General features: G+C 45.9%; 1 protein-coding gene across 5 annotated transcripts in view; it reads left to right on the top strand.

Annotated features, from left to right (window-relative positions):
• The window catches only part of TFEB (transcription factor EB), a 111,519-nt gene extending 89,333 nt beyond the window's left edge, over positions 1–22,186 (top strand). For 4 of the 5 annotated variants that reach the window (XM_040337669.1, XM_040337671.1, XM_040337670.1 and 1 more), the window contains 4 exons: positions 14,487–14,543; positions 15,217–15,292; positions 19,594–19,741; positions 20,840–22,186. In XM_040337669.1, the coding sequence (XP_040193603.1) occupies positions 14,487–14,543; positions 15,217–15,292; positions 19,594–19,741; positions 20,840–21,220 (662 nt within the window). In that variant the 3' untranslated portion in view covers positions 21,221–22,186. The remainder of the gene's footprint in view (positions 1–14,486; positions 14,544–15,216; positions 15,293–19,593; positions 19,742–20,839) is intronic. The other variant, XM_040337674.1, reaches the window with a different exon arrangement.
• The last annotated feature ends 519 nt before the right edge of the window (positions 22,187–22,705 follow it).

Here is a 22,705-nt window from a genome sequence, read left to right as displayed (position 1 = left end):
TAAGAACACTTCTTTTGTATTAACTTTTTTCTGAGTACTATTCTGTTAACTAAAAGTCCAATACTTCGTCATAGATGAAACTTGACATCCTAACCACTGTCATTTTACATAGCCATGGTTAGTTGTTGCCAAAACTGCAAAATGGATCTCTTTCTTTCTACTTTACTTTCTTTTTTTTTTTTTATGTTTCAAAATGTTTATTATTTTCAAAAGGCATACATGACATAACAAGGCAGTAATACGCAAAGTGACAACAGTAAAGTATTGCAACTCATGTCATACAAGGGTTAGAGTAAGCTACCACTCGAATACGTCTACTAGCAAAAGCTAGCAACACCCGGTAGGCTCAAAGCCCTGCGGACCCTCGAGAGCGAGTCCCGTCCCAAGCCCCCCCGCACCCCTAATGGGTACTAACTGTGCCGGGAGGAAGGGAACCGACTCCCACCCGTCGGCCCACCCCATGGCGTAACGTCTGCCAGGGGTTACAGTGACAGGGTGATCAACCAACATATGAAGCAGGCTAAAACATCTCGTACCATCTACATCAACATATAGCATTAACAAGGGAAAAACCCTGCAACAGGCACTACAAAACACATGCAACACCGAGAGAATATCAGTGCCTGGGGGCGATTCCCTGACAACTCAGGGAAATGTGGGAGAGTAAAAGAGGGTGGGTAGAATGAAAAAGAAAGGAAGTGGAGAAAAAGAATGAGAGAGAGAAAGTACCTGCAGGCAGTCTGGATCTAAACCCAATCAGACACAAAAATAGATTCACCTATTCCCATGTATTAAGCCCATGGTTTCCAGATCTTCCTAAACCAGGTAAAATTATCTAAGATAGAGCTCACCATCTTCTCTTGGGACATAATCCACAAAATTTTGCGTTTGCCTGCTGTAATTGAGTCCTTGGGAAGCTTCCAGGCCCTAGCTAAGGTAATTTTAGCACCCAAGAAGATAAAGAAAATTCGTTTTCGGGAGGGTTTAGAGGTCTTGGGGATTAATTGGTTGAGAAGAGCCGTTGAAGGAGATCTGGGAATCGCAAGGCCTGTGACTTTGGATGCTAATTGGAAAATTTTGTTCCAAAAGCCTCTGATTTTTGGGCAGTCCCACCATATGTGCAGCATGGAACCCCTCAATTGGCACCCTCGGAAACACAAGGGGGAAGCCAAAGGAAACATAGTGGAGAGCCGGAGGGGTGTTAGGTACCATCTGGTAAAAACCTTCAAGTTTTCTTCGACAGGAGAAATATTAAGGATACCCTTAAATGATGTTGCATAGGCCTTGTGCCAGGTGTCCAGGTCCCAGGTCACCTGCAAATCAGCCTCCCACGCCAGCATATAGGACGTTTTGCGGCTATCCATGGCAAGTGACAAATAAATTAAGGAAATCCCCCCTCTGCTCCATTAGGCGTCCACACCACTGTTCGTATGGGGTGAATTGGGGAGGTTCAGGTTTCGTGGACCAGATAGATTGAAAGAAGCGTGACAATTGATGAAACCTGAATCTCTGAGTCAGGTAGTTCCAGATTCTTAACACAGTGGGGAAGGGAAATGGGTCCCGCGGGGGTAATAAAGTGCCCGGTCCGATACATCCCTTTATCCAGCCACCACCGGAACGCTCTGATGTCCATCCCCGGAAGAAATTCCGGGTTATGGAAAATGCGTGCTAAGGGTTTACAAGGAGAAACTAAAGACGGGTTATTCCTGAGCTCATCCCATATCGCGAAGGTATGCGATAAGCATGGGCAAAGTATAGGAGGCCTAGCCTTGGGAGAGCTTCATAAAAGAAAGTCAAGAGTGAAGGTGGGGACTGCCTGTCTTTCCATATCTACCCAATCGGGGCTCGGCCATTCTAACTTCTTGTCGACCTGCCACCGTCATTCTACGGCGGCAGGTTGGCTCTCCTGCGCGAGAGCCCGTAGCTCTACGTCAGCTCCCGCGCAGGCTACCAGGCGCCCCCTGCTCGCCCCCGACTCCCGTGCGTGTGCCCGGCGGGCGCGATCGCCGCCGGGCACATGCGATCGCTCGTTACAGAGCGGGGACCGGGAGCTGTGTGTGTAAACATCTAAGTCTAAAAAGAGTCTACATCTAAGTCTAAAAAGAGTTTGCCTCGCAAGGCGATGGCACGATTTACCCCCAATAACATTTAGAACCCCATTGACGTCTATGGGACTTCAACGTTCAAATTCAAAAGTGCTCATTTTAAAGCCTAATACGCAAGTTATTGTCATAAAACGGGTTTGAGAACCCGGGTCTTGCCCCATGGAACATGTATCAATGGAAAAAAAAGTTTTAAAAAAAGGTCGTTTTTTCTGGAGAAGTGATTTTAATGATGCTTAACCACTTCCGGACTGCCCCATGTACATTTACGTCGGCAGAATGGCACGGACAGGCACATTGGCGTACCTGTACGTTCCTGCCTAGACGTGGGTCGGGGGTCCGATCGGGACCCCCCCGGTACATGTGGCGGTTCCCGTGGCTGTCCGAGCGATCCGGGATGAGGGGGCGGCTGTTTGTTTTTGTCCGCCCCCTCCGGATTGCTCTCAGCCAATCCGCGCGCTCCCCCGTGTGTCACTTCCTCTGCCTGTGTAAACACAGGAAGAGGGAAGTGATGTGATCTCTCCTCTCGGTGGTATTTTCAACCGCCGCTGAGGAGAGATCACATCACACAGTGAGTCTGCACAACACTACACTGACACCAGGGCACACAGGCACATTAACCCCTTGCGATCACCCCCCCCCACCCCCCTGTCACAGTGTCACTGAATGCAGTGATCATATATGTACTGATCACTGCATTTAGTGTCAGTTTGACAGGCAGTGTGACAAGCAGTTAGTGTTAGGTTCAGGGTAGCCCCCGTACCCCCCCTAATAAAGTTTTAACCCCTTGATCACCGCCCTAGTTAACCCTTTCACTCCCTATTGCCAGTGTCACTAAGCGATCATTTTTCTGATCGCTGTATTAGTGTCGCTGTTCCCGCTAGGTAGCTACTTATTTTTTTATTGCGATTTTTTTTTTTACTAAAGACATGTGGCTGAATACATTTTGGCCTAAATGTTTGACTAAAATTTAGTTTATTTGATTTTTCTTATAACAAAAAGTAAAAAATATTGATTTTTTTTTTCAAAATTTACGCTCTATTTTTGTATATAGCGCAAAAAATAAAAATCGCAGAGGCGATAAAATACCATCAAAAGAAAGCTCTATTTATGGGAAGAAAAGGACGCAAATTTTGTTTGGGAGCCACGTCGCACGACCGTGCAATTGTCTATTAAAGCGACGCAGTGCTGAATTGTAAAAACCCCTTGGGTCATTTAGCAGCATATTGGTCCGGTCCTTAAGTGGTTAAATATCGTACCTGCTGGGTGTCTATAGTATGCCTGTGAAGTGGGACGTGTTTAGAACTGTCCCTGCACAAAATGAGATTACTATAAGAAAAAAGTAATTTAAAACTGCTTGCGGCTTTAATGTAATGTCTGGTCCCTGCAATATGGATGAAAATCATTGAGAAAAATAGCATGGGTTTCCCCCCCTCCCCCCAGGTCATTACAATCCCCTTTGGCCCTATATACTTTGAACAGCAGTATACAGGCGGTGCAAACAAGACAGGGACTGTAGGTCAGCATAACAGGATAGTCACTCAGCATCAGCATAGGCAGTCTTGAAAGGATCTGACATTTGAAAAAAAAAAAAAATTCCGTTACATCAGCATCAGGTGCTTGGTAGCTGGTGGTGATCCAAGCCTGAATAATTTTTATGAAGGTCAGTCGGTCGACCGAGTCGGCGGAGAGGCGCACCTTGTGATCGGTTACAAAGCCTCCAGCAGCACTGAATGTGCGTTCTGAAAGAACGCTGGATGCAGGACAAGCCAGTAGCTCAATTGCGTACTGTGCAAGCTCTGGCCAGTGATCCATCCTCAAGATCCAGTAAGCCAGAGGATTTTCGGTGGGAAAGGTGTCCAAGTCTGATCTTGCCCCTAGGTATTTCCACACCATGTAAAACAGACGCTGGCGATGGTTGCTGGAACCGGTCATACCTTAGGGCTGTGGACTAAAAAATTGTCTGAACGCATCGGTCAGACGGCCACCTTCTCCACCGCTCCTTCTGTGACTGACCGAAGCCTCAGCAACACGTTGTCCAGGACCAGGATTTTGTAACCTCCCAGTATCTGGGAACGCATTTCACAGACCTTTCTGCAAGGCCTCTCGAAGATGTTTTTATTTTCTGCTCCCTCTTTGCTGGCAAGATAAGGTCCGCAACCTTACTCTTGTAACGTGGATCAAGGAGGGTTGCCAGCCAGTAATGATCCCTCTCCTTGATAGCACGAATACGAGGATCCTTCCGCAGGCTTTGCAGGATCAGGGAGGCCATACAACATAGGTTTGCTGAGGCATTCGGTGTGGAGTCCTCTGGGTCACTGAGGGCGACATGATCCGCAGCCACCGCGTCCCAGCCACGTACAAGTCCATGGGTTCCTTGGGACTGTAATTGATCCCTTGAAGACTGCTGCTGATGCTGAGTGCTAGGCTCCATCTCCATGCTGACACAATCCTCCTCCTCCTAGTCTTCTTCCTGTGTAATAGGTGGGCAAGCAGAACACTGTCTGGATAAAGGGGGCCTTGAGAGGTAAGGAAGTCCTCCTCTTCCTCCCTCTTCTGCCTCAAGGGCCCTGTCCATTATTCCACGCAGCGTGTGCTCCAACAGGTGAATAAGAGGGACGGTCTCACTGATGCATGTGCTGTCACTGCTCACCATCCTCGTGGCCCCCTCAAATGGTGAAAAGACAGTGCATGCATCCCTGATCATGGCCCACTGGCGTGGGGAAAAAAAACAAGCTCCCCTGACCCTGTCCTGCTGCCATATTGGCACAGATACTCATTGATGGCCCTCTGCTGCGTGTACAGACGCTGCAGCATGGCCAACGTAGAGTTCCACCTGGTGGGCATGTCACCAATTAGGCGGTTCTTGGGCAGGTCGTATTCCTTTTGGATGTCTGCCAGCCGAGCACTGGCATTATATGACCGTCGCAAATGCACACAGACTTTCCTGGCCTGCTTCAGAACATCCTGTAAGCCGGGGTACCTGCCCAAGAACTGCTGCACCACCAAGTTAAGGACATGAGCAAAACAGGGCACATGGGTCAGTTGTCCCTGTCGCAGGGCAGAGAGGAGGTTGGTGCCATTGTCGCAAACCACCATTCCTGGCTTAAACAGGCATGGCGTCAACCACCTCTGAGCCTACCCCTGCAGAGCTGACAGAACCTCTGGCCTGGTGTGGCTCCTGTCCCCCAAGCAAACCAGCTCAAGCACCACATGGCATCTCTTTGCCTGCGTACCTGCGTAGCCCCTTGCATGCCTACGGAGCACTGTTGTTTCCGAGGACACATCAGTACAGGAAGAGGCCACAGAGGAAGAAGAGGAGGAGGGGGTGGAGGAGAGAGGTGTGTCACAACCAGTAGTAGTAGTAGCAGAAGACACAGGCAGTACACACCACATAGCTTTCGGTGCACACTGCAGAGGACACAGGCAGTACACCACGTGAGAATACTGCAGCTAGCAAGATCACCTGCCTGCCTGTCAGTAAATTAGGAAGAGTGAATCTAGCTAAACTATACAGTGTATAAATATATATACAACACCTGGGATGCATATATATCCTCTACACTCTGTAACTTTAACTGACTAGCCTGCCTGCTCTATCTACCTACAAAAAATGACACTCTCTCTCTGTCTCTATCTTTAACCACCGCCGCAACACACTACACAAGGCCGACCTGCGTGTACTAAACCCCCTGAGCCATAATTAGCCAAAGCCCTGGCTTTGACCAATTATGGCTCTCCGTTTTTTGCAAGCTGTGATTGGCCAAGCATGTGGGTCATAGTGCATGTTTGGCCAATCATCAGCCAGCAATGCACTGCGATGCCGCAGTGAATTATGGGCCATGACACGCCACTCGAATTTGCCGCGAACGGCCCATAACGTTCGTAATTTGACATGAGTTCGACTCGAACACGAAGCTCATCCCTAATTGGCAGTCAGCGCTAAGTTTAGTTCTAGACGAGCTGAGTCAAGACAGGACATGGGACAGCGCCCCACACTGTGCTCCACACAAAGCGCTTGGAATTTATTTTCCAGGTTCTCAATGTCAACTCTCTTTGCCTTATTAATTCTTGCTTTAATTTGGATTAATTTGCCTCTAATCGTGGCTTTGTGCGGTGCCCACAGTGTCTCTGCCGAGATGTCGGGAGAGCTGTTCAGTGAAAAATATTCAGAGATAGCCATTTCGACCTCTTTTTTGTTAACGGGATCCGATAAAATCGTTTCGTTAAGTCGCCAGTGAGGGGATTTAGAGGGCAGAGTGTGGGTATATATCGCCATACTCACGAGGGAGTGATCTAACCAGACCGTATCCGTGATTTGGGCTTTACTGACTGAGGGAATCAGGGCGTGAGAAACCAGAAGATGGTCAATTCTGGCATAGGTCTGGTGAGCGTGAGAGAAGTGTGTGTAATCCTTTTGGGTTGGGTTCATCTCCCTCCAAATGTCCGTGAGGCCCTGCCAAAATACCAGTTTGGCAATTTTTGAACTGAGTCTGGTGGGGCGTATATTCTGTGCCACTGGTGGTTTGGACTTATCTAGGCCCTGGTCAAAGGCTACGTTTGAATCTCTGCCTACAATAACCAAACCCTCCAGTAGAGGGTCCAAGGTTTTGAAAAGGTTATCGAAACATTTCAGTTGACCTACGTTGGGGGCGTAATAAGACACCAAAGAGTATAGATGACCATCTATCGTGCCCTTGACAAGAACAAATCTCCCTTCGGGGTCCCTATGCTCTGATTTCAGAGAAAATCTGCAGTTTTTGGAAATAAGAATCGCCACCCCCCTAGTTTTATCTTCCGCACTGGCCCAAAAAAATTGGGGAAACTTAGCGTGTAGGAATTTTGGTTTGTATTGGATCGAGAAGTGGGTTTCTTGCAGAAAGAGGACATCTAATTTGTGGGATTTCATAAAGTCTAGAACCTTCCTCCATTTAGAGGGGGAGTTTTAACCCTGCGTATTGTGGGTAGCTACCCTTATCGGAGTAGCCAAAGGTTTAGAACTAGCCATGGAGCAGGAGGGTCAGGGAGACAACCAAAACATTGCCACTTACCTGAATAGAGAATCCGTGTCAGTCTTGGGAACCTGTCCAGAAAGGGAGCAGAGGCCTTCCTAGGTGAGGATACTTGCCAACTGATCGGCAACTGTCTGCAAGAGAGAAAATAGTTAACATAAAAGGAGGGGGAAATGTGGGGAATCCCAAGCCCGCTAGGAGCCCAGGTGAGTGGCAAGTATGTGGATACCCGCCACCCAGTAACCTGTTCAGAATGTCCACGCCCCGCAGGCAGGGTGGACACCTAACCCAGGGAGAAGGCATTGCCAAATCCGTGGGGTAGGAGGAGGCGCAGCAACACCGCTCTAGCCCCACCGCTCCAAGTAAACATATGCATAACATAAAGCATCTTCAAAAATTGGGGAACTAGGGGACCCCGGAAGCCCGTCCCTGGAGGGCCCGGCCCCCCCGGAAACGCACCACCCGCAGGCAGAACAACATCCACGTGCCGAGCGAACAAGCATCGTGGATTAGACGGTGTGTCAAGAACAGTAATGACCAAATATTCATATTATAGCGTAATGAAAGTCCCAATCCGAAGCTCAAAGTACATCCGGAACTGCAAATGGAACAAAACCTAAAAAGGGAAAAAGACGGGGGTTAACCCCCCCCCCCAAAAAAAAACTGGAGCTCGGGGAGTCCAAAAAGAAAGTCCTTGCAATCTGTTGCCAGGAAGCTTGTCTCAGGGTGTCATGGTGGTCTGGTGTCCTTGGTCTTCTTGAATTTAGTTTTTTTACAAGTGCTAGTCAGAGGGCTCGCAGGAGATGGGCATTTAGTGGATCCTGTACCGAAGTTGGAGAGGTCCATAGCAGTTTTGTGGGAGATGAGGCGAAGGTCCAGGAGTAGACGTTCTCCATCTTGGAAGTTGTGGAATGAGTGCGCCCTGCCCTTATATTCAAACTTTAGAGCAAAGGGGAAGGCCCACTTATATTTAATGTCACGTTGTGATAGAACTGAAAGAAGGGGCTTCAGGGCTCTCCTTTTTTGAATAGTTGTCGTGAGAGATCCGCAAACACTTGAAAGGCATGACCCCGGCAAGTAAGAGGGTTTTGGTGTCTGCACAGCTTCATCACCTCTTCCTTCACCGAGAAGTAGTGTGGTTTGACCACTATGTCCCTGGGGGTGCCGTCTCTCCTTGGGGCCCCAGGGTTCTGTGGGCACGATCGATCTCCAGCTTGTGTTGAGAAATGTTAGGGATGAGCTGCCTGAGGAAACCTTTTACTACAGATAAAGTATCAGTGATCGATTCTGGGAGCCCCCTGATCCTGAAGTTCTCCCTCCTGGACCTATTCTCAAGATAGTTGATCCGAGATAATGCTGTATGCAATTGGTCCTGCAAGACCTGTATGTGATTAGAGTTTTGTCTGGTCGTGGAGATCATCTGATCAAGCTTGCTCTCTATGGCCTCCATCCTGGAGCCTAGCATCTGAAAGTCTCCCCTTAATTCTCCTGTAATTTTGGCTGCAGTCTGCGCTAACTCTCTGTCTAGTAGCATTGACATCTGAGAAAAGAGGTCTGGGGCTGGTGGCAGTGAGTGTGAGGGAGCGTCCGCCATGACAGACCTGTCTGCTGCCTGTGGTGAGGTAGGCCCCAGGGGTGAGCTCAGAATATCCTTCATGGACTGTTCTATAAGGGACTCAGTGGAGGCTGGGGAGTGAGCCATGCTCAATAGGGAACATACAGGGGTCCCAGGAGAGTGAGTACGGGCCACAGAAGCATAGGATGGCCTGGCGCCAGGGGAGTCCTCTGTGCCTGGAGCGTGTACCTGAGTGACGCCTGCCATCTTGAAAACGTCCGTATTACTCACAGCTCTGAACTGTGGTCCTAAATCCCTCCTCGTCGGTCCTGCCGACATGGACGAGTGCCCCGGACTTTCCGCTGCTCGGTGGGGTAGCTGTGGTGGCCCACGGTGTCCCGATTCCCCCGCTCTGTGCGCCAGACGGCTGAAGCAACGCAAAGCTCCTGGCTTAAGTGGCCATTTTGGAGCTGTCCGCGCATGTGCCCCCTGCTTTACTTTCTTTAACCTTTAATGACCAGTAGTCATTGCTGTTTAGATGCCCAGTAGAGAAGGGCTCAGGCGTATTCAAAATCCTATGTGCTCGATCTCACCTGGAAGCTGACATTGCACACGGCTAATCACAGGCAGTAAGACATTTCCCAATCTGTGCAGCTGCGAACCAGGAAATGTCTCGCTACCTGTGATTAGCCGTGTACAGTGTTGGCTTTCTTGTGTGATCGGGCACGTGGGATTTGGAACACGCCCGAACCTATCTCTAACGTCCAGACTCATTTTAGCAGTGTCAGTATCCATCAGTTAACTTGACAATATTTATATTACTAATTTGCCCTGCATTTTACATATGTTTTTAAGGATACTGTTCCAATGTACTATATACTGGGTTTTTCTGGGACACAGAGAGATGTAATGTGCTTTTTGATGTGGAAACATGTAGTCTTATTTCATTAGTCTAATGCCGCGTACACACAATCATTTTTCAGCTTGTAAAAAAACGAAGTTTTTCAGCCTCTAGAAAAAACTTTTTTTTTTCCAACTTCATCATTAAAACGACGTTGCCCACACACGATCGTTAAAAAAAATGCTCTAGCAAACCGCGGTGACGTACAACACGTACGACGGCACTATAAAGTGGAAGTTCCATGCGGATGACGCAACCCTTGGGGCTGCTTTTGCTGATTTCGTGTTAGTAAAAGACGATTCGCGCTTTTCTATCTGTTACAGCGTGATGAATGTGCTTACTCCATTACGAACGGTAGTTTTACCAGAACGAGCGCTCCCGTCTCATAACTTGCTTCTGAGCATGCGCGGGTTTTTCACGTCGTTAAAGCCCACACACACGATCATTTTTTACAACCCGAAAAACGACATAGTTTAAAACATCCTAAAAAAAATAGAGCATGTTCGAAAAAAAAAAATTTCGTTTTTCAGAACCCGAAAAATGCTCTAAAGCCCACACACGATAGTTTTGAATTACATTTTTAAAAAACGTTTTTTACAAGCCGAAAAACGATTGTGTGTACGCGGCATAAGAAGAAACGGAGAACATTTTGCAAAAAAAAAAAACTTTTCTGTAATTTTTTTTTCCCCTAACATAAGTTTTGGATAATTTGTGCAACCCCCAGATATTTATCCAAAAATACAATTAAAAAATTCTTCTGACTAAAAGGATATTCCATAAGTGTGATATTTATGTATTGTAGTGGAATGATAAAGCTCAAAGTTTAGATTTAAATGATGGTAGAACAATAATTTGCACTTGTAGTGCAAAGTGGAGTTACCTTTAGTAAATAACCCCCAATGTCTTACCTTCTTTTCTGATTCTCAGTTGGCAGGTGTAAGATCACTGCATACTCTGGAGGTATTTTAGGCAGTCAGAATTACTTGAATTGTCAGCGTAGATCAGAAATCCTGGCTTGTGCTGCCGTTAGGGCCCAGGATATGCAGGAGTCATCTAAGTTAACTATTTTCATTGGATTCATCAGTTATTTATTCAAGCCTATGGCTTGAAAGGGCGCAAGGTTCCCAGATGTGTGGGGGCATCTTGGGCCATCCGCTATCAGGTGTCACTGGTTCAGGATTTTAAGGCCATTACATGTTCTTTTGTTCATACATTCACAGAATTTTACCACATGGATATCAAAGCCACGGAGGATACTGCTTTGGCCACAGTATGTTTTGGGAGGCAGAAGTCCTTTTCAGGTGGCGGTTTCTGTGATTGTGTCTCCCTCCCCTCAAGTGCATTATTTTAGGACATCCACATAGTCATTATTATGGTTGCTCTGTTTCTCAAGATAAAGAAAATAGGATTTTTTCATCATACTTAGACATACTTAGCTCCCTCCCATCTTTTTTGAATATTCCTTGCTCTGCTACAAAACTGAGGTCCTTCCTGTGTAGGAGGGGTTATATAGGGGGAGGACTTCCTGTTTGACGATTTGCCAGTGTCCATTCACCAGTAGGTGGCATATAACCCTTATAGTCATTATTATGGTTTATCTGTGTCCTGTGATGTACTCCAAGAAAAGGATTTTACAGGTAAGTATGACGAAAAAATCCTATTTTTGCATGTCATGTTGGCAATTACTAAGAATCCATTGTAGGTCCCAAATGCATCAACGATGGCTCCTTTGTTATTCACAGCCGACCTCAATGCTCTGTCTAATTGGGCAACTAAGTGGCAGATGAGGTTTAATGTTGATAAATGTAAAGTTATGCACTTGGGGGCTAAGAATAAGCATGCATCATACATACTAGGGGGAGTACAACTGGGTAGTGGAGAAGGATCTGGGGGTTCTAGTTGATCATAAGCTCAATAATGGCATGCAATGCCAAGCTGCGGTTTCCAAAGCGAGCAAAGTCCTTTCTTGCATTAACCACTTAAGACCCGGACCTTTATGCAGGTAAAGGACCTGGCCAGTTTTTGCGATTCGGCATTGCGTTGCTTTAACTGACAATTGCGCGGTCGTGCGATGTGGCTCCCAAACAAAATCGGTTTCCTTTTTTCCCCCACAAATAGAGCTTTCTTTTGGTGGTATTTGATCACCTCTGCGGTTTTTATTTTTTGCGCTATAAACAAAAATAGAGTCAATTTTGAAAAAAAAACAATATTTTTTACTTTTTGCTATAATAAATATCCCCCAAAAAGATAAAAAAAAAGTTTTTTTTCCTCAGTTTAGGCCGTATTCTTCTACGCAATAAGCGTTTATCGATTGGTTTGCGCCAAATTTATAGCGTTTACAAAATAGGAGATAGTTTTATTGCATTTTTATAAAAAATAAATTTTATACTACTAATGGCGGCGATCAGCAATTTTTTTTCGTGACTGTGACTTTATGGCGGACACCGGACAATTTTGACACATTTTTGGGACTATTGTCATTTTCACAGCAAAAAATGCTATAAAAATGCATTGGCCCGGATTCACAAAGCACTTGCGCCGACATATCTCGAGATACGCCGCGTAAGTGCAAATATGCGCCGTCGTATCTGTGCGCCTGATTTAGAAACTAAGATACGCCTGAAAATAGGCTTCATCCGACCGACGCAACTTGCCTACGCCGGCGTAGAGTGGGCGCATATTTACGCTGGACGTATTTGGGGCTCCCATTGATTTTCTATTCACATATGTAAATGAGGGAGATACACCGATTCACGAACGTACGTCCGTCCGACGCAGTGCGCGTAAAGTCATATGTCCGGCGCAAAGTTATGTCCCATAAAGGAGGTGTAACTCGGCAGCATCCATGCAAAGGGAACACAAGCCGACGTATTTTACGTAGTTTACGTAGGACGTGAATATGACTAGGCGTAAGTTACGTTCACGCCGTAGGCAGTGATCCGGCGTATCTAAGGGAGTAGTTCCGACGTGTTTGTGAGCATGCGCACTGGGATGCGTCCATGGGACGGCGCATGCGCCGTTCATTATACGTATCTGTCTGGCGCTCGGCCCATCGTTTGCATGGGGTCACGCCTCATTTGCATGCCTCACGCCCACTTCTACATACGCCGGCTTACGCCTAGGAAACCCAGCGCAGATTTGGCAGCACTGGCTTTGTGAATCCAGTGCTTGCCTCTCTGCGCTGCGTCGGCGTAGCGTAAAGGAGATATGCTACGGCGGCATAAATATGCACCACTGTATGTGAATCCGGGCCATTGTTTACTGTGCAAATGACAATGGCAGATTAGGAGTTAACCACTAGGGGGCGCTGTAGGGGTTCTGTATGACCTCATATGTTTTTCTAACTGTAGGGGGGCGGGGCTGGATGTGTGACATCATTGATCGTGTTTCCCTATATTAGGGAACACACGATCAATGAAGCTGCCACTGTGAAGAACGGGGAAGCTGTACACACAGCTCTCCCCGTTCTTCATCTCCGGGGACAGATCGCGGGACTCCTGCGGCGATCGGGTCCCGCGGTCATGGAGCTTCGGACCGGGTCGCGTGCACGCGCCGGTGGCGCGCGCGACCCCACGTCTGGGCTTAAAGGGCCATGTACAGGTACGTGGATGTGCCCAGCCATGCCATTCTGCCAATGTATATCGGCGTGAAGGGGTCCTTAAGTGGTTAAGAGAGGTATGGACTCCAGAGAGAGAGATATCATTTTGCCCCTGTACAAATCATTAGTAAGACCTCATCTGGAATATGCAGTCCAATTTTCAAAAAGGATATCGGAGAACTGGAGAAAGTGTAGAGAAGGGCAACCAAACTGATAAGAGGCATGGAGGAGCTCGGCTATGAGGAAAGATTAGAAGAACTAAATGTATTCACTCTTGAGAAGAGGAGAATAAGGGGGGATATGATCCACATGTACAAATATATAATGGGTCCATATAGTGAACTTGGTGTTGAGTTATTCACTTTACGCTCAACACTGAGGACAAGGGGGCACTCTTTACGTCTAGGGGAAAAGAGATTTCATCTCCAAATACGAAAGGTTTCTTCATAGTAAGAGCTGTGAAAATGTGGAACAGACTCCCTCCAGAGGTGGTTCTGGCCAGCTCAGTAGATTGCTTTAAGAAAAGTCTGGATACTTTCCTAAATGTACAGAATATAACTGAGTACTAAGATTTGTAGGTAAAGTTGATCCAGGGTAAATCCGATTGCCTCTCGGGGGATCAGGAAGGAATTTTTTCCCCTGCTGTAGCAAATTGGATCATGCTTTTCTGAGGTTTTTTGCCTTCCTCTGGATCAACTGTGGGTATGGAGTTGGGTGTATGGTATTGTACTGTGTTTTTTATTTTGTTTGTTTATTTTTTTTTTATTTTTTTTTGTGGTTGGACTGGATGGACTTGTGTCTTTTTTCAACCTGACTAACTATGTAAGTATGTAACATGCATTGCCAATTTTTGGCCTAATTTCTGTTTAATACAACCTCCCCTTTAGTTATGCAAACAGAAAAGTGAATAGGGGTAAGCAAAACACTTCATTATTATACACCAGAGAATAGCTGAAAGTACTGCCATGGCATGCAATGCCTTGCCATAGAGTTATAATTGTGTATATTATGTGCACATACAGTGTGCTGTTGCTGTGCCTATAATGGAGCAGTAAGCCAAAATTCCTAAAGTGCCAAAGTTACATTTTTTAAAGGTAGTATGTAAACTATATGTGCAATATGCTGTTGTCAGGGCCCATCACTGACATCATGTCTGCCTGCAGTGTCTGCTAGTCTAAAGTTGACCATACACAGTTCAGTTATTATTTTTTCTTTAGCCTAAAACTGGACAGTTTATTTGCACGTATACATCAGCAATGGCCTATACAGAAAGTTTGTACTAATTTGCCACTTTTAATTTGCTATGTTTATCCCACAGATGCAGAAAATCGTGCTCTTGTTCGTGAACGTCAGAAAAAGGATACACATAACATGAGTAAGTCCTGAACATCTCATATAACATAGCTCCTATGACATTCTAAGGCCCCTTTCACACTGGGGTGTTATTTGAGCGTTATTCAAGTGTTTTTTGAGCGTTATACGAGGGTTATTCGAGCGAAACCTCATCTGCAATCCCAATGTGTTGGTAAAGCACCGCTAAGACCCTAACGTTTTAGGGCGTTTTTGCAGTGCTTCAGTGTGAAAGGGTAAGGCATTTTTACAGCGCTTTCAATTCATTTCAATGGAGAGGGGCGTTTTTGGAGAGTTTTTTTCAGCGCCCAAAAGCTGCTCCAAAGATGCTGCTTGCAGGACTTTTCTCAACACCCCGCCAGTGCAACGCCTCAGTGTGAAAGCGTAAGGTGTTTTTACAGTGCTTTCAATTCATTTCAATGGAGAGGGGCGTTTTTGGAGTGTTTTTTTCAGCACCCAAAAGCTGCTCCAAAGGTGCTGCTTGCAGGACTCAGTGTGAAAGGGTCCATTGAGATGCATTGAGAGCGCTATTTTTAACGCTAAAACGCTGTTAAAATGCTTCAGTGTGAAAGGGGTCTAATAATTTTAGATGATTTCCATGTCACAGTCAAGACAGATATTTCTAAAGTTTTATTATGTTATGTGGCATACTGTGTCATGATCTCTTTCAAGTTTTGTTGGTTTTATGTGCCTTACAGTTGAACGAAGGAGAAGATTCAACATCAATGATCGCATAAAGGAGCTGGGCCATTTAATTCCAAAAACAAATGACCTGTGAGTTTCAAAAACAAATCTTTGTTTTAAAAAAAAATAAAAACAATATAGTAATATACAGTGTATATATAATGTATAATAAACTTTTCTCTAAGCCTTTTTATAGGGGGTGAGGTAGTGTAGCTTAGTTGTACATAAAAGTTTCAGCTTATATAAAAAAAGCAATGTGTTTGACAAGTTTTTACAGAACTTAGTTACTTAGTTACAATCAATAAGATTGTGTATATGGACGTTTTCGATTTGTGCGTTTTCGTATTTTTTTTTCCTTCCTCTGGATCAACTGTGTAGAATGTAAGGACAAACAAAAACCTATAGAGCATGGTCTAATTTGCTCCAGTAGGGGGGGAGAAATTATTTTCTAATCCCCCAAGAGGCAATCGTATTTACTTGTAAATAAAACATTTACAAAGCTTTCAGCCAAGCAACTTCTTTAACCACTTCCCGCCCGGCCTATAGCCGATTTACGTCCGGGAAGTGGTTGTGAAATCCTGACAGGACGTCCATGGACGTCCTGCAGGAATTCATGCCGTGCGCGCAGCGCGGCGATTGGTGATGCGGGGTGTCAATCTGACACCCTGCATCTCCGATCTCGGTAAAGAGCCTCCGGCAGAGACTCTTTACCACGTGATCAGCCGCGTCCAACCACGGCTGATCACGATGTAAACAGGAAGAGCCGTTGATCGGCTTTTCCTCACTCGCGTCTGACAGACGCGAGTAAAGGAGAGCCGATCGGCGGCTCTCCTGACAGGGGGGGTTCGTTCTGATTGTTTATCAGTGCAGCCCCCCCTCGGATCGCCACACTGGACCACCAGGGAAGCCCACCCTGAACCACCAGGGTGGGCAAAAAAAAAAAGCCTGGAAAAAAAAAATGCCAATCAGTGCCCACAAATGGGCACTGACTGGCAACCTGGATAAATCAGTGCTGCCCCACAGTGCCCATCAGTGCCACCCCAGTGTCCATCAGTGCCACCCCACAGTGCTTATCCATGCCCAGTGCCCACCTATCAGTGCCCATCTGTGCCACCCATAAGTATCCATCAGTGCCGCCCATGAGTGCCCATCTGTGCCGCCCATGAGTGCCCATCAGTGCCGCCTATGTGTGCCCATCAGTGCCGCCTATGTGTGCCCATCAGTGCCGCCTATGTGTGCCCATCAGTGCCGCATACCAGCGCCGCCAATCAGTGCCACCTCATCTGTGCCCGTCAGTACTACCTCATCGATTTCCATCAGTGCCATCTCATCGGTGCACATTAGTGCCACCATATCAGTGCCCGTAATTGAAAGAGAAAAACGTATTTACAAAAAAATTTACAGAAAAAAATTAAAACGAAATGTTTTTTCAAAATTTTCAGTCTTTTTTTAGTTGTTGCGCAAAAAAAAAAATCGCAGAGGTGATCAAATACCACCAAAAGAAAGCTCTATTTGTGGGGAAAAAAGGACGCCAATTTTGTTTGGGTACAGTGTAGCATGACCGCACAATTGCCATTCAAAGTGCGACAGTGCTGAAAGCTGAAAATTGGCTTGGGCAGGAAGGTGCGTAAGTGACTGGTATGGAAGTGGTTAACCACTTCAGCCCTGGAAGGATTTACCTACTTCCTGACCAGGCCATTTTTTGCTATACGGCGCTGCGCCACTTTAACTGACTTGCGCGGTCGTGCGTCATTGTACCCAAACAAAATTGATGTCCTTTTTTTCCCATTACAGAGCTTTCATTTGGTGGTATTTGATCACCTCTGCGGTTTTTATTTTTATCGCGGCCACGAGCCATGCACATTGACTCCTATGAAATGCAGTGGGCATGCCCCCTATACTCCTTTAATCGTCTGCCGTACAGCTACGGCAATTTGCACAGGTATTCCATTCTGCGGCTGTCGATCAACGGCGGGCGGTCGGCAAGTGGTTAATGTGACCCTCACAGTACAGGGTCAATTTTATGCTTCCCGGCTGCTTCAAATATTCCTCACTACTGGGTGTGTGGAATACTTGCTTGTGCGCAGCATGTTGTGGTTTCTTCCACTGGCTTGTACAGGTGTCCTTCCCAAAATACTGGTGCCCCATGCTGATAACCACACAGTTTTTCAGCATCCCCAATGTCTAAGATGGAGCGTAGGCAGGGGGACATATGGGTTGTCTATCTGCCTCATTGGTAGGTAGAAATGTGGGAGTTTACCCCATCCTTTTTTTATGTTCCTTAATTTAACAAGAAGTTGCATTTTGCAATCATGTGCAAGAGTAGTGCATAACAAGGTCACATGAGTAGACAGACATGCACAATCAGTAGCAATAAATGTGTACATCTGCACAGCAACAATGAGCACTCAAGAAATGACAATCTGCAAATTAAATGACTACCGACAAAAACATGAATGTCTCAGAAAGAGGGAGCAGGGAAAGCCTCCAACATGTACAGATGAAGTGTAGCATAAGAATGCAACTACGTTCAATAGAAAATAAATTAAGAAAACCGGGGGTTGTCAGGCCACGTAGGCCATAGTGACCCAAGCAGGGCCTGCAACTGAATGAACAAGATGTAATGGCCTGATAATTACCAAAACTGCAAGAGATATATCTCAGAGCTTCATAAAGGTTACAGAAAGGTAATAGGGGAGGTAAGGGAAGAAGAGGTTAAGAAGGGAAGCAAAGGGAGAAAAGAGAAACCAGGAAAAAACAATCTCTCTCACCTGGGTTCAAATATTAACTGACCCCCCCGGGGTTTAGCTGGGTTGTGAGACCTCCTGCAAATAGGCATCAGTGGGCTAGATTCAGGTACCTTTTGCGCTTTTTTTACGGAGGCGCAGGGCAGCGTTTTTGCCCTGCGCCCCCGCAAATTTTCTGCGCTACCCGCGATTCACGGAGCAGTAGCTCCGTAAATTGCGTGTGCGCTCCGGCAAAATGCCCGGCGTAAGCGCGGGCAATTTAAATGATCCCGTATGGGGCGGGAATCATTTAAATTAGGCGCGTTCCGTCTGGAAACTTTCCCGACGTGCATTGCGGTAAATGACGTCGCAAGGACGTCATTTGCTTCAAAGTGAACGTGAATGGCGTCCAGCGCCATTCACGATTCACTTACGCAAACTACGTAAATTTTTAATTTTGCGACGCGGGAACGACGGGTAAACGTAACATTGGCTGCCCATGCTAATAGCAGGGGCATCCTTAGGCGAAAACCGCTGTACGCAAACGACGTAAACTGCGTATGCAGGGCTCGCGTAACGTTGTGAATCGGCGTTAGTATGCAATTTGCATACTATACGCAGAGCACAACGGGAACGCCACCTATCGGCCATCGCAAGAATGCAGCCTAAGATATGCGGGCATAAGAGCCTTATGCCACGCATATCATAGGCCCCGTACACACGAGAGGATTTATCCGCGGATACGGTCCACCGGACCGTTTCCGCGGATAAATCCTCTTGAGGATTTGCGAGGATTTTGATCCGATGGAGTGTACTCACCATCGGATCGAAATCCGCGCCGAAATCCCCTCGCGATGACGTGTCGCGCCGTCGCCGCGATGATGACGCACGCAAGGGATGCACGCTTTTGCCACGTTCAACAGTTGGATTGTAAGGGAAGCCTTATGTTTTTTGATGGATCGTTCCGTGAGGTGCAGCATATAAAGGTGCAAATGGAGTATGCCGTGGGCTTCCCCGCCAGGTCAACATTTGTCGGGTGTATAACAGTCCCAGGCATTTCTTGCCAAAACTGTTAATTTTCAGGCAATCACAAAAAATGTGTAGCTTAGTGCCCTGTCCAGCACCACATCGCCAGCAGGTGTCTGATACCTGAGGAAATGTGCGATGCAGAGTCATGGGCACCCTGTACCATCTAGTTAGGATCGATCTTGTAATTGGTCCCCTGGACCTTTTTGAGGCAACCCCATCCTTTTTTAACTGGTTTAGGGTTGCTCTGTGTCCAGGTATAATGTGGAAAGGGTAAAAAAAAAAAAAAAACTCATACATTATAAATATTTCTAGGTTTTCTACAATTGACCTTGAAATGTTCCTGTGATAGCTAAATGTATACCATAACAAGTCCTTTGTAGGTCTCCATTGGTTTCTTCTCCAGAAAAAAACAGTTCTCTCCCCCTTCACTACTTAACAACTTGTGAGAGGTGTGAGGGATCTTATTATTAGACGGCTGCTTTTGGAACTCTGGGGAAGCACAATGTTTTTTTTTATTACTATAAAAAAGGGACAGTTAAGCATCCCAGCGCTGAAACTAAATGTAGGCAAATGTTTTGCTTGCTGTACACACGCATGCTTAGGATAACAAGCCATCCTCTCTCTATTTGATTTTAGTGAAACGCGGTGGAATAAGGGGACAATCTTGAGAGCCTCTGTGGATTATATCAAACATATGCAGAAAGAACAACAAAGGAGCCGAGACTTGGAGATGCATTCAAAGCAACTGGAACAAGCTAACAAACAACTTTGGCTTCGGATCAAGGTGAGAGCAGTAAATATAATTACATTTACATTGAGGCTCAGTTCACATATTTCCGACCGTTGTTTTCCTGCATTTTTTAAAAGGAGTCCGGTCCAGTTTTGTTCACCGTTTAGGTGCAAACTTTTACTTAAAGATGCACCATAACCGGACTGAAACACGCTCAGGACCCTTTTTAAAAAGGCTGGTTCAAAACGCATCCAATTCGCATATATGTGAACCGAGCCTAAAGAGAGTCTTCAGTCCAGCCAAAAGAAAATTCAAAGTCAGCATCCTTGTTTAAAAAAAGGACACAAGGATCCAGCGCTGTCCTCACCCAAACCAGTTTTTCACCAGTCTTTGGGTCCTCAGCGCTGGTATGTTAACTGTGGAAAGCTGGTTGTGACTTCTTTCGGCTTTCCACTGTGCCCGTGTGAGCCACACTGTGCTTCCTGAATGGTCCTGCAGCTTTCTGTGACCCATAATGTGTCCCAGAAGGCTGCAGGCAAGGGGGGGGGTAACTTCTGGTGGTATCATTTAGGCAATCCGAGCAGAAGTGCGAGCGGGTACCTGTCAAAACCACGTACCCACTCCCACCAAATAAATTAGGCGTCCAAAAATGATAGAGCGGGGAGGAGGCAAAAAAGTGGAACTTCCCCTTTTGGGTAAGGTTCCACTTTAAGTACGATTATCTCAAGACTACTTATCTCTGTCAAACTTTTTTTACATACACACATAAACTAAAGACATTAACCCCTTCACGTTGACAGTACACAAATATGCAGCCTCTCGACGTGTGGGCCTTAACACAGAGTGCCTGCATATTTGCGTTCCAGATTATAAATGCAGCTGTGCCAAGAGCGTGAGCTCTTCCTGCTCCTGGCACAGTTACTGTCAGCTAACGGAAAGCTCCCAACCACTACTTGTGATCGGGAGCTTTCCGATCATGTAACAGCCAATCATGGCTGTCACATGATCATAAACCCGCCTCCCGGCATCTGAAACCCCTTAAAAGGGCCACAAGGCACTGGCGCAAAGGGGGTTTAAATAGTAATATATCTGTTGTGGCTTTACTATCACTGACAAACATGTCACAATAATACTTATACTTTTGTGTTTAAGGAGCTGGAACTGCAGACACAGGCACAGGCACATGGCCTTTCTGCAAATTCCTCCCATGGTTTGAACCCCACTGATGCCGTCAAGCAAGAATCAGATCCTATGCTAGGTATTCATCAGCAACTTACAGTTCCTCAGCAAACTACATATCAGCAGACAGTGGACTTTTCTACAGGCCTTGGATACCAAAACAGTGCCTGCGCAGACACTTCTTTCCCTGCAATTTCCAAGTCAGAGCTTGATCTTATGCTTCTGGAAGACACCATGCTAAGCTCTGATCCCATGATGACATGTGATCCACTTATGTCTACCCTTTCTCCTGGAACCTCTAAGGCTAGCAGCAGAAGGAGCAGCTTCAGCATTGATGAAGGGGATGGTCTGTGACATCATGAACTCTAAGACCTGGTATCCTTGTTTATTTTGTACAGTGACTGGTAATGACATCACTGCAAACTAGGACCTGGGTATCATGTTACCTTATTTATGGGACAGTTTGGTAAGAAGCACATGACCACTAAATTATATGCACTTGAGAATATGCAACTATATAGTCAGATAGTCTAGTGCTTACCGGCAACAATGCATAAATCATGGCTTGGGAAGGTCCTTTTTTTTGAAAAGCAATGGTTCAGAGTTTTGAAAAACCTGTAAACTAATAACATCTGGACACTTCAAGAAGAAGTACTAAATAACTACTTTCCTACCAGCGACATTTTTCTAAAATCTCTGCGCGAGTGTCACATACAGATGCCTCAGCTCCTACACTGCCTGTTTCCTCTGTGGCATGCACAAGGGACACTTGCCAAGAATCTGGAGTGCCTTCACCGAGAAACACTGTGCATATGGACTTTGACTAGTTTGGGTATATCGGCAAATATACACTTTCGTTAAATTAAGGAGTGTTACAGTTCTTTTTGATAACGTTGTTTTAAAACGTTGGAATGTGTGCTTATGTTTTGATTTTCCATACAATTTGTCAACCTGGAAATATCAAGACCTTGGATATTAAGGAATAATCCACTTTCATCTCTTTTTGAAATCACTGGATCAAGCTGTGGCTTAAAGTTTTTGAAAATATGGATATATTCTGGGTACCTTGGATACTCTCATACGATTTTGTATACACAATGTATACACTGTATGCTGTAAGAAGTTGGTGTTTATGGCCTTTTGTACACAGTTTCATTTGCCATTATTTAAAGCTTTTCTCCCCCATTATTGCTAATTGACTATGCACAACTAAGACTGATTACTGTTTGGATTTTGACTCATTGTTATGTTTAAAGTGGTTGTAGACCCAACCACACATCTTGCACCTACAGGTAAGCCTAGATTAAGGCTTACCTTTAACTGCACGGTTTAGGAGATATTTACTAAAATTACAGTAGACAACGGTGCAGGCGCACTGAGAGTGCCACTTTTGCTAATGGCATTATTTGGGTTAATGCTGTATTTCCGCGCATGCGCGTGGACCTGACGTCCCATGCGCATGCCCGGGAGTGACCTCATCGCCGCTCCGGCCAGTCACAGCGCCGGAGCGGCGATAACAGGAAGAAGATGCAAGGGGACATGGCGGCGGCGACGGAGGAGGACGAGGAGCACTTTGGGGGCTGCGATCTCAGGTAAGTGCCACATAATGAGCTAGTATGCAATGCATACTAGCTCATTATGCCTTTCTCTTGCAGGTTATTTTTTTCCCTGTTTTTCAGGGGGGGTTTAATTCCTCTTTAAAGCACATGAAATCTTCATTAGTGAATCTTCATTATTGTGAGACGTTATGTTGTTTAGAGCACTTGGCTGTTGTGAAGCCACTACAATGGATTCCCAAATCCAGTTGTCAAAGCCAAAGATTTACCTGCACAAATAGAG

The sequence above is a fragment of the Rana temporaria genome, chromosome 2, assembly GCF_905171775.1.
Source record: "Rana temporaria chromosome 2, aRanTem1.1, whole genome shotgun sequence".
In the NCBI taxonomy this organism is placed as follows: domain Eukaryota; kingdom Metazoa; phylum Chordata; class Amphibia; order Anura; family Ranidae; genus Rana; species Rana temporaria.
This window is presented reverse-complemented; position numbering and strand designations above follow the sequence as displayed.